The sequence below is a fragment of the Myodes glareolus genome, chromosome 21 (assembly GCF_982192425.1).
Source record: "Myodes glareolus chromosome 21, mMyoGla1.1, whole genome shotgun sequence".
In the NCBI taxonomy this organism is placed as follows: domain Eukaryota; kingdom Metazoa; phylum Chordata; class Mammalia; order Rodentia; family Cricetidae; genus Myodes; species Myodes glareolus.
The window spans coordinates 27,565,168-27,577,253 of NC_142046.1; the positions used below are offsets into that span (position 1 = coordinate 27,565,168).

Here is a 12,086-nt window from a genome sequence, read left to right on the forward strand (position 1 = left end):
ATTCATAACATTTAGTGAACACTACTTTGATGTATGAATCAGTGTAAGCATTGTGCTTAGACAGAGGCCATATCACAAGATAATTAACTTATTTCAAAGTCTGGTTACATTTAGCATCAAGACAAGACACGAAACAGTTTGGTGAGTCCTTTCTTCCTAGTAAAAGTATTCAAGGTATTGCTTGTTATTTCCAGCCAAAGAATCCGAGTTGCCAGTCCTTGGAGTTGTTCAAGCTCCAGAGATCCTCAAGTACTGAACTGCTGAGTCATTGCCACGGTGATAGAAAAGAACAGAAACCAGAGCACCGGAAGTCTTTCAGTGAGTGTTTTCTTTGACTTGCTCGTTTTACCTCTGTCTAAATGCAGTGCTTATAAAATATAAATGCATTAAAATGAGATTTAAGCCAAAGCCAGACTACTTTGCAAGGTTCGCAACCATTTCCTACCTAGGGATTCATGCGCTGGAGGGCAGTCTGGGCATTGTGCTCACATCGTTGTTGGTAATGTCTTTTGAGAAAATAATTGTTCCAAGGTCATGGTCTCTGCTTACAGCAAACCTCTGAGTCTCTGAGTAATAGCCATGGAGTTCAGATTGGTGATTGATTTTGAGAGTGGGAAATGTCAAGCATCTGGCATGCTGACCATTTGATTTTCATACATTAAAAGACACAAGTGACCACCACAGTTGACCCAACTAAGCCAACAGCCTATGCAACAATCCACACTTCTAGAATACCAGGAAGATGTAAAATGTATGTTCCAGAGTTGACAGGAAATGTGACATCTGAATAGTTATTGAAGTTACATATATTTGGAAGTTCTACTTCCAAAACAATTGAATCTGGAGTGAGAACAACTTATGCCATTTATATGATGGTCTACAAAATCTAATTTTTTTTAGGCATTCTGCTTCTTTGTCATCAGAAGGAGATTATTAAAACCTGTTACATGTATCTCACTGAGTAAAACGGAGTCCTAGACTTCTGAAAGCACATGATATATTTCATATCAGAGAAACCAGTTTCCCCGTCTTAAAAACTACAGCATCTTCCATGAACCTTCTTTATAGCTACATTCAGTCATTTTTCTCTGTCTAAAGGTGTATCTAGTTAGATCCTAGCTTCTGAAACTTAAAAAACAAGTCAGTAAGCTGAATTTTCAATACTTGTAGTGCAAACAAAAATATGTAGTAGAGGATTATATTTGCTTTTACCTATATATCATTAGGAAAGTATGTGTATGTGTGACAACATGTCTTTCAAAGCTGAATTATTAGGATCCATGGTTTTCGAAGTTACAGAAGTTGAATAGAGATTTCTTTTTGAAAGGAATGTACTGTTGAGGCCTATACCATAGTTTGCTACAGCTGCCTAAGACTGATTGAGCAAGCCATTTGTGTGATGTGACAGTTGAAGAAGTTTCTCACTACCTATGCCTTGCCTACTGAGTACACAGTGAATGGGTAAAGGCTCAGGAATGTCTTCTAAAAGATTTTATTTAGAGTTAATTTCATTTACATAATGTTTTCCTTTAATTCTTGAGTTTCCCCCTTCATTTCCCATGGGATAAGGGATAAGGTAAGATTACAGCATTAGAATTCAGTTGTAAGTATATGTTTAATGTTAATACATAAGTATTTTGTAGTAATCACACAAGGGTTTGTGATGCAGTGATTAGCAGATCTGAAATTTGAGATTTAATTACAGCTGTGGAAGAGAACTTGACTTGCCTCTAAACCCTGAAGCAGTGGGGGAAAACATTTACAACAGCCTGTTTGAGAAACTGAGGCTGACATATCCTGTATTAAATGGTAACTATATTTAAAGTTTTAGAATGCTTCTTAGAAAAGAAATTCTATGGAAAAAACTTTCAGTCCTTCTTTGTAGTTTTCCCCCATTGGGAAAGACAATCATTTATTCAGTATGGGAGCAAAGTCATTCTTGTCAAAAGGTGGGGAGAAGGCAGGTATTTATTCAAATCAAAATCTCCTGAATTGTACAATGACTTTTAAGTTAAAAGAGCACTAATATAAGACACTATTTTGTGCTGCAATAAGCCCCTTGTTTGTCCCAGATGCCTGGTTAGCTTAGACCTGAAATAATCACACAGAAACCAGATTATTTAAATCACTGCCTGGCCCATTAGCTCTAGCTTCTTACTGGCGAACTCTTACATATTAATTTAACCCATCTCCATTAATCCATATATCACCACATGGCAGTGGCTTACCAGCAAAGATTCGGCATGTCTGACTCTGGCAGTGGCTCCATGGTATCTGTCTAACTCCACCCTCTTTCTCCCAGCATACAACCTAGCTTCCCCTGACCCTAGTTCTGTTCTTCCCTTGCCATAGGCTCAAAGAATTTCTTTATTCATTAACCAATAAAAGCAACACATAGACAGAAGGACCTCTCACACCAATTTTGTATATACTGGACCCCAATGCTGTGCCAAGTGCTTATCTTATACCAACTCATCAATCCTAAGAAACGGTTATCGTTTTTAACCCTATATATAAATGAGGTAGCCAAGGCACCTGGAGTGATGGTAATGTGTGTAAGACAGGTAAGAGACACATGTCAAACTCAAGCAATCTGTTTTTACAACCTGCTCTTCTAACTGCAGTCTGTAGTTAAGTGAACAAATAAACAGTAATCTGTTTCGAACTTGCCCTTGAGTGGACCTTTGCTAGAAAGTAAAAGTAAAATCTATCCAAGTCAGCTAACTTAAACCAAGATGCCAGCACTCTTAGATCAATTTTACCATTAAAACAAAAAGTCCATTTAGTTTTTAATGCTAATCATAATTTTCAAAACTATTTCTTGCCTGTGTCTTCTTGGCTGTGTAGAGTTGTAAGACGTCTTTCAAGGTAGGACACAGAAAATCACTGTTTAAACTCAGTTATATCTGATCTTATGTGTGTATTTATTTTCACATGAAAGGCATAGTGATTGACCTATCTGCAACATACTACATTAGACCACGGGTTTGGAATCATTGAAGCATGTTTTCTATTTGGCTTTTTTAAAACTTCAAGTAGGCACTCCCATATGTGAAACCCTTCTGAACTAGGTCTTATAGTTGAATACCCAAAGTTTAGGTTTCTTAAATCATACATTATGTTTTAAGTCACTGTCTGGAGATTCGATAATTATGTGGAGTCACATTGACAGTGATTTCGTCCTTATTAGTAGTCCAAGCACAAACTCTATTGTCTGTTTGCTGCCTTTGGCTTCCTGTGCCCTTGATGTTCCCATGAGTTTTGTCGCCAAGATTGTAAGCAGAAAAAGCCAGAATTACTTTTTTAAAAAGGCATGTGAACATCATTAGCAGCTAACAGGTGGTCATTTCTTGGTCCAGTTTTTCCGATTAACATGGGAAAAATATGTTCTCCCAGTGTGTGAAATCAGAAAGTTGAGTTAAAATATACTTTCCTTTAAAAAAATATGATTCCAACCTGCCAACACTATCAAGTACTAATCGGATATTTTAAGATATCAGTTGAGTCTAACAGACAAGAAGCCAGAAAATTCAACGAGAGGGCCAAATCACTGTGAGAAATTCAGGACAGCAGCCTGGGATGAGAGCAGGAGATCAGCTCTCTAGGGAAGGCTGCTATGGAAAGTGAAGAGTCAATCAGACACAGTGCTCACAGATTTCTCCATGGAGAGTGAGAGTCTCTCCCACTGATGGAAAAGAGGAAAGGCCCAAATATAATCATGGCATCGCATTACTTGGGAGAGCTTTTTTAACTTTTCCAAGTGTTCCTTTCCAGAACTATAAAAATGGGTCTGATAACATCCTTCTAGGATCATGTGAAAATTTGAAATTGGAGATGTAAATACTTAGTTCACAGCAGGCACTCAATAAATACGAGCCTCTTTTATTATCCTCCATGGCTCCAAGCAGATGGCACCAAGACGGGTATGAGCCAAGGGTGGTGTCTGATGGAAGGCTGGAGCAGGGCACACACACTCTGCATCCTTCTCCCTGAGGGTACAGGAAATACAGGAGAGGAGCCAGAATTGGATATGGGAGTCATAGCTGCAAACGTCTAAATATGAGCAGCTGGTCCTTCCCCTGGCACCTCCCCAGGTGAAAATGGCAGCCAGGGCATTCTTGGGAGCAGCACGTCAGGACCCAGTAGAAAGGAGCCAAGAGATGCCCTTGATTACTTAATGCCCAGAAGAGCATGTCATTAAGAAGTCCTGGTTAATGGAAAGCTTCAGCATCCAGCAAGTCCTTCAGACAAAGCTCTGATTTATTCCCGTATTCACAGTCATCGAATATGAATGTTGTTTCTTAGCAAATACCACTAAAATGTACACAGAATTCTTGCATTCACTGTCTTTGCTTTCAAATAAAGACAGACTGACAGACAAACAAACAGATAGAAAATGTGGTCCTTCTGTTGTAATCTATCTCATGCCTGTAAGATTGCCAAACTCTAAAATCTACAAGTGGGAAGGATAAATTTTAAATAAAACACTTTCAACCTTATAAATGTATGAACTCAAAAATTAACATAAGTTTTTAAAGTCACATGGTAAAGTACTAAAAGTAAATGCATTTCTATTTTGAATTTTTTTAATAAGATAAAAATATGTTCGGGCAAAATCCTAAAAGTATTTCCGTGTGGTTTCCTCAGTTTCAAATACCTTAATAATGATTCATATACCATAATAAAGTTATAGGCATGAAGACAGACTAGATATTAATGATATACTAATACAATACTGAAAATTAAAACTCTGAAAATCTTTATTGGGCTGGGGAATAATCATTATCATACAAAGTGAAATAAGTTTAATAGAGAAGCAGTGATATTGTGTAATATCTAAATAATTTCTCACCAGCAACAGCTAAAAGTATGGTGTCACTGTTAAATGGTTGCCTAGATCTTGACCCATTTTCCTTAGGAAATCATATACAGGGAACAAATCACCTTGGACCTTCTGAAGCCATTTACAGTAGTATTTTTAAGGAGCGGCTCATTCTGAGCTAGCCATACCCCAGCTCATTCTGAGCTAGCCATACCCCTGGCCCTGAGAACTGGGACTTTTCAGTCACACCATTACCATCCAACTTGCTTCCTACTCTCTCAGACCTCCAAAAATTACAACAAGCAGGGAGGATTTGAGAATGGTTCTAACTAGAAATCATGAACCCTGCACACCACAGAAGCTGCAGCAAAGTATAGCACAGCTAAACCAGGATGAAGAGTATGGTACAGAAAAGACAAATCCTGCAAAGGAAGATTTAGTAGCATGTCAGGAAACGAGTCTTCAACAAGACAAGGTAGAATAAATCTGGTATTTTCCCAACAACTAACTTATTGGGTCTAGGTGGCCAATACACAGTTTATTAGATACTATCTTTTTCATCTTTTCTGTTTGTATTTTAATGTTTCTCAACTAAAACCTGGAAAGTCAGATATTAGACATTTCTATAATTCAGTAAAAGAATATTCACATGTTTCAACTGCAATATGAATGCCTTTAAAGATCTAATTTCTTTTATGATTAATTTTAAGACCTTTGGAAAACAACCTTGATAATCAATTTTTTTTTCTGATTCTTCCCCCAAACCAGTATTTTTTATCCTTATGACCCTTATGGCCTTTCTATTAAGTATATAATTAAGAAACTTTGTAATATATTTGTTATTAACCCAAATTGAAAATTCACACTATTTTCTCAGATAAACATGTAATTAGCAGTTGTTTGAGATACACACTGAGAAGACTGTCCTGGAGACTCATAAAAGTACATATTGTAAAGGTTTTCTTATTATGAATTTTATATGAAACCACATAACCCTGCCAATGCTTTCAAATAATAAAATAACTAAGCCATCTGCTAAGAAAGAAAAAACAATGTTAAACTTTCAGAGATAAATCAAATCTAGTTAAGAAGAAAAATAAAAAAATATTACCTGAAAAAAACCTCATAATATTTGCGTGGCTTGCTGTGGGTTATCATTACATTGGAAAATTGGAAGGATAAAGACTCTTAATAAAGTACTGTGGTCATTCACCTTAGTTCTGCCCCACACACACCAAAAAAAACTTTCTTCTGGCACCAATTTTATTCAATACCACTTGAGGAAAACTATTGAACAAAAATATTTTAAAAATGAATGATTTCAGTTATTTAAAGACTATCTGTTTGTTGATCATTTTCCATGGATTAAGGGGCTTGCTCTTTGTTGAACATATTTAAGATGACTTAAAACATGTAGATCAAAATGCTATTGAGGCTAGTGTTTTACATTCAGAAAAGGAAAACATTAAAGGTTAAATACATTATTGATTAGCAGATATGTGAATGCATTTGTCCAAACACTGTTACTCAGGAAGCTTCAGAACTATGCCAGGTATCTATGTAACCTTGGCTATTCTGCTCTGTATCTTCATGATGTCTAGCAGCAATCTCAACTTTTATAGAACCCATAGATTGTAATTTCCTCAAAACATTTAGTTCCCTATGAATCATTTGAAACGAGGAATTAGTTATGAGTTGAGCAAAGCAAGCTCTGATGAATCTCTTCTTTAACATCTAGGGGCTGATCTTAGCCTCTGCCCGTTGGGCATCCACAGCCATGCATCTTGAAGCATGAGCTATTCTCATGTCCGTGTAAGCCTTTGAGTGCTCCATCACTAGATCACCCCCATCTTCCTCCTGACCCTCGCAGTAACACTGTGACCATATTTCTCCTTAGATGAACTGCGGTTAATCAGTTTCTGATTTCATTAGGTCAAAAGGTGACTTTCTTTCAATAACAGGCCAAATTCAGAGGGCTCTTTTCTCTACTCTCCAACATTATTTCATAACCGTTAGTACAGTGTTGTGATTATAAACAAAAGAAAATAATATTCGTTGAACTTCTCTAAAAGTTTTATCCTTTATACTCCATGACAGAGAATAGATACATATTAACCTTTTGTTAAGAAGTTAAGCATAGCGTATTCGCTCATTATTGTCAACTAAATTTTAAGTACCATTTCTAAGCATGATATTTGAAACTTTTTTACATTCTTAGCTTTCTGTGTTGAGAAAACACTGTCTTAGATGCAAAAGATCACTTACTCTTTCTATACTCAAGATTCATGTGGTCTACCCACTCTCTTTGTTTCTAGACCACAGAAACTTGTACTATAATTCCTCAAAAGCCTACAAGAATGTAGCTTTCTTTTTAAGGTATTTTGTTGGATGTTAGAATGGGTTCCCTGACAGGTTTGGAGATGTACTCATTGAAAGCATTGAATCTTCAGTGTGTTCTTAGGAAAAAAGTTTGTTCTTTGTTAACTCATAGTATGTCCCCCATCCTTTAAAGGAAATCAGATACAACTTCTATCAGACAATATGAAATAAACCTAAAAATAACAAATATACCTCTTGAAATTTATTTTTAAAAAAAGTGACCTAAAACATCAAACTTCTTTCTTTTCTTAGAGAAATGGTTTATGGATATTTTGATTGCTTAAATAATAACTAAAGGCAACATCCCTATTCTTTAACTCTTGCTGAAAATAGATGTATCCTATTGTATACAAAATTAATTGGCTTCAAACTGGAGAGAAAATGTGAGATGACATGACTATAAGAAAATGTAAAACTAAAATTTTGCTGTGGGCAATAATCACGGTGGCACACACTTACAATCTTAGCACTCAGGAGATACGTGCTAGAGGATCAGAAGTTCAAGGCCGTTCTCTGTTACATATTATGTTCAAGGTCACCTTTAAAAAACAAGGAAGGAAAAGAAACAAAAGCATCCTTTTTTGAGACATAGTGTTTTCCAAAGTCCAAAACCTAGCTCAAAGAGTCAAAGCAGTTTCTCTTCTTTCTTCTCCTCCTCTATCTAATTCCTGTGTTGTTTTTCAAATATTTCTATTCAAACTAGCATAATGGACAGACATAATTCCATTAGATCACTATAAACAGTTCTTCATTGCCTGCCTGTGCCTTCTTCTCAAGGGTTACCCCCCACTCTGTGACCTTCAAATTTTTTTCCAGGGAAATGAGCTAAAGACCTGGATCCACAGATCAGCCTGTTGACATCACCTTAAGACTACTCCCCCACACATACACATACTGAGATAACATCTCCTAAGTCTGAGCTCAGGTCACCGTCTCTCAATGTTCTATTTTAACATTATGTTGTGTTTTAAGGACTTGTGGTGATTCATACCCATTCTTGATCCTTTTTTTCATGGGCAGTGATTTTAATTTTTTTAGCATTATATTTGAGTCTACAAAATAAAATGGCGTTTTTAATGTAGAAGAGTTGAAGTTTTGATAATTTATTAAATCTATGAAGATAATTCTCTCGTCTATTTATAGAAATCCAAGTTAAAACAAGAGTTACAGAAATTCTGATCCTCATCACACTCTTTAAAGGCTGGTGGAATTATATCAGAAGTAAGGGTGTAAGAGTGAAAAGTTTGATTTGGTTTTGTTTTGTAGGTGAGAAAAGGGTTTGTTAGACTTATATTTCCAGGTCATAGTCCGTCTTTGAAGGAAGACAGAACAGGGACTCACTCAAGAACTTGCAACAGAAACTACGGAGGAACACTCTCTGCTAGTTCACCCTCGGCTCATGCTTAGCTAGCTTTCTTATAGATTCAAAGATAACCTGCCCAGGGTATGGCGCACACAACATAGGCTAGAATCTTCATCAATTAACAATAAAGATGCTAACAGACTTGCCTATAGATCAGTCTGATCTGGTTAGCGTTTCGATTAAGACTCCCTTTTCAAATAACTCTAAGGTGTGTCAAATTGACGATTCACGCTAACTGGGGCAGATGTTAATACACTGGCTTTTCAACTTTATGTACTTCAGTGTCATTCTTAACTCAAGATACACAGCTATGTGGTTTACATACATTCTTTTCAATATCCTAAAATTGATCTGTTCTTTAACTATAATAGATATTTCAATGCAATTATTAAATAACACAAAGGAAAATTTGAATATGATGGAAATATGTGCACTAAATGTAAGAGTAATGTAAAATCAGAATTTAAGTACATATAAGGTATTCGCAAATTTTATGTTGTTATATAAATACTTGATATAATAATTACTATGAGTGAATTTTTGAGTAAAGTATCCCAAATTTGTCTACGATAAAATTACCAGTTTCTACATTTAGAGCAAAGAACAAAAATGTATTTATTTAATTCATTTTTATTAGTTCTTGAATAATTTCATATAGTGTATATTGATTCACTCCCATATATTCTTGAATTTATAGTTTTCACTAGAGGATAGCCAACCCATCAGGGGCTTCACTTTTAAAGAAAACTTACTCTTTATCCCACTGTTTCTCAGTTGCCAAAGGCCACTTAAGCAGGGGTGGGACTTGGTGTCCGCTTCCCCACACCAGTTTGGAATTAAGTCTTGTACTTTTGAACTTGTGCAGGTCTGTGTATGCAGTTTCCACTGCTGTGAATTCATGTGTGCAGCTGTCCAGAGACACAGCTGTGCACATGTGCTTGTGTCCAGAGAAAAACCCATTTCCTTTAGTCAACCACCGCCTCTAGCTCTTACACTCTTTCTTTTTCCTCTTCCACGATTGCCCCTAAGGATTCAGGGAAGTTGTTTACTATAGATATTAAGTTTAGGGTTGAGTATTCCGGAGTCTTTTACTCTGTGTACCTTGACCAGTTCCTGTGTTAATTTTCTATACGGCACAAAGCAGCTTTTCCAATGACGGTTGACAGATACACCCATCTTTGGGAACTAGTAATAAAACCTTACATCATTTTAGTGTTATGTCCATTTAACAGAGTAATCACTGTAAGTTCTCCCGCTAGGGTGCATAGGCTGTGTAAACAGTTTCTTCATCCTGATAAGGGTTCCAGGTCTGGGTTACAACCTATGGAGTGGGCCCTAACTCTCGCAAGAAAATGGTTGGTTACTCTCATGATGTTCATGCCACTTTTGTACATCACTGGACATGTCTTGCAAGGCCAGCCATTGCTGTAAAATTCACACCTGATTATGGTTAGTGATTCTGCTTTTCCTCTGAGAATATCCACAACATCTTTCAGTGTTCTGAAGGCTATCCCATGGTTCTAAAGTTTCCAGTTCCGTGCCAGCTCGATTTCTTCATGTGTGTGGTATCTTCAGCAATAAGGTCTGACAGTCAAGCTCTAGAGAGTAACCAAGAACATTGGCAATAACCTGTTCGGAGGGTCTTTAGGGACTTCTTGCCAACAACTCCATAAAAGGTAACCCATTCCTGGCACTATGTTTTGTGTTTGCTATCCCCTAGTGTCTAGTAGAAGCATTGTTGCCTTATGATAGGATAATTCCAGTTAAAATCTTTTTCTAACTGTATATATTTTCTAACTGTATATTTTTAAAGATTCAATATATATATAATAGTAGGTTTCCATATGATTTTTTTGGAATGTCTTTGGTATTAATTGTTTCCTATATATTTTCCTATAAAATAAATGCAGAATAAGAAAAGGATAATCTGTCAAAGATTTAATTTTTAACATACTTCTATTAGTCAGTTAACTTGGAACATCACATTTACTTTTATTTATTATTTTCTGTTTCCTTAAGGGATTTGATGTGCCATAGGGAATGATGTCCTTCAAATACATGAACTTTAATTATCTTATAAGGACTTACATGAAAGTCACAAAATGTCTTATTTAAAGAAAGACAATTCTGTTGACCAACTATCAAACAAACATACCTTGACACACACCATGTGCCCTGTATTCAAGATACCATTCTATATGGGTGAGATAACCTAGCTGACCATGGCCTTCATCGTTTACTTAAACCAGAATGACCCTGATCCACTAGATCTGGGTACCTATGGGAAATATGTGATGACCTTCTGAAGCTTACCTCTCTCCTTCCTAGTTTTTGAGAAATCAGTAGGAAACACTGGCATATTCATGTTAAAAACAAAGTGAATAAGTAAATAACTGAGCAAATGAGGGGACAATCCCAAAAGAAAGCAACAATTTGATGTTCACACAGTAAAGGGAAAGGGTAAAGGACAGGGCAGTCCTTGAAGGGTGAAGTACTATGGGTCCTTCCGGAAGTTGTTCCCCCCCAAAAAATATGTTTGTATTCAGAGAACAAACACTTGAAAGTGATCCTGTAGCAAGTAGAAGAAGGTTGTCAGAACATGGGAAGCAAAGGGCCCTCAGATTTACTGCTGCTGTGAGGCTGTGGGAGCCTTTCAAATGCAGAAGGGAGAATAATAGGGAAATAATACAAACACATATTAGAATAGACATCAGAGAGCCAGAGAATGCAGGCGGGTGTATAAACATTGGGGAAACAACAACTGTAAGTCTGGTTAGCAAGCAAGAATGAACTAATTGGTCAAGGGCTTACATTGATACCTTTGTACTGAAAGCTATATTTATAAAGTGCTACATCGTAGGCAAAAGAACTGAACAGGTCTGGTTTTTTAAAGTAACCATTTCTACAGATCAGAGAAAACAATGAAAGATCAAAGGTAAGAAAATACTGCAGCAGACCAAGTAACAGATGCTGCAGGCCCAAGCTAGCAGTGGGAACAGAGACAGACTCCAAAGATTTCTGAGGTGGCAGGTTTTCCTGAAACATATTGGAAGGATTCTTGACAGTTCCAAAAATTCTATTTCTTCTGTGTCTTCAAAAATATAAGATAGAAAGTTCAACAAAGTTTGTCTCTAACCACTGGTTTTCAGAGCTTACTATAGTCTTGCTACAGAAAATGGGGCCAAGGGACCAATGACAATCTCATCAGCTGGGAGCTTGTTCATAGGAAAGACTGGATTCCCAAGACTCAACCCAAACTCATTGAGCAGAGACAGCATTTCTTTACAAACCATTATTTTATGACTTGTTTATGTGTGTTGCGAATGTCTGTGGGTACCCTAGAAAACCAGACAGGACATCACATCCCCTGAAAATGAATTTTCAGGTAGTTGTGAGTTACCCGAAGTGGGTGCCATGAACTGATCTCTAGTCTACTGGAAAAGCCACAGACTCAGTAATTACCAGCCCCAGGAGATTGCATTTTAATAGGTAAGATATAGACATAGGAAAATTTGATAACTA

General features: G+C 36.7%; 1 protein-coding gene across 4 annotated transcripts in view; it reads left to right on the forward strand.

The window, feature by feature from the left end:
- Positions 1-12,086, forward strand: part of Arhgap15 (Rho GTPase activating protein 15) — a 597,306-nt gene that overhangs the window by 301,949 nt on the left and 283,271 nt on the right. For all 4 annotated transcript variants that reach the window (XM_048426324.3, XM_085681198.2, XM_048426325.3 and 1 more), the window contains one exon: positions 195-318. In XM_048426324.3, coding sequence (XP_048282281.2) covers positions 195-318 — 124 coding nt within the window. The remainder of the gene's footprint in view (positions 1-194; positions 319-12,086) is intronic.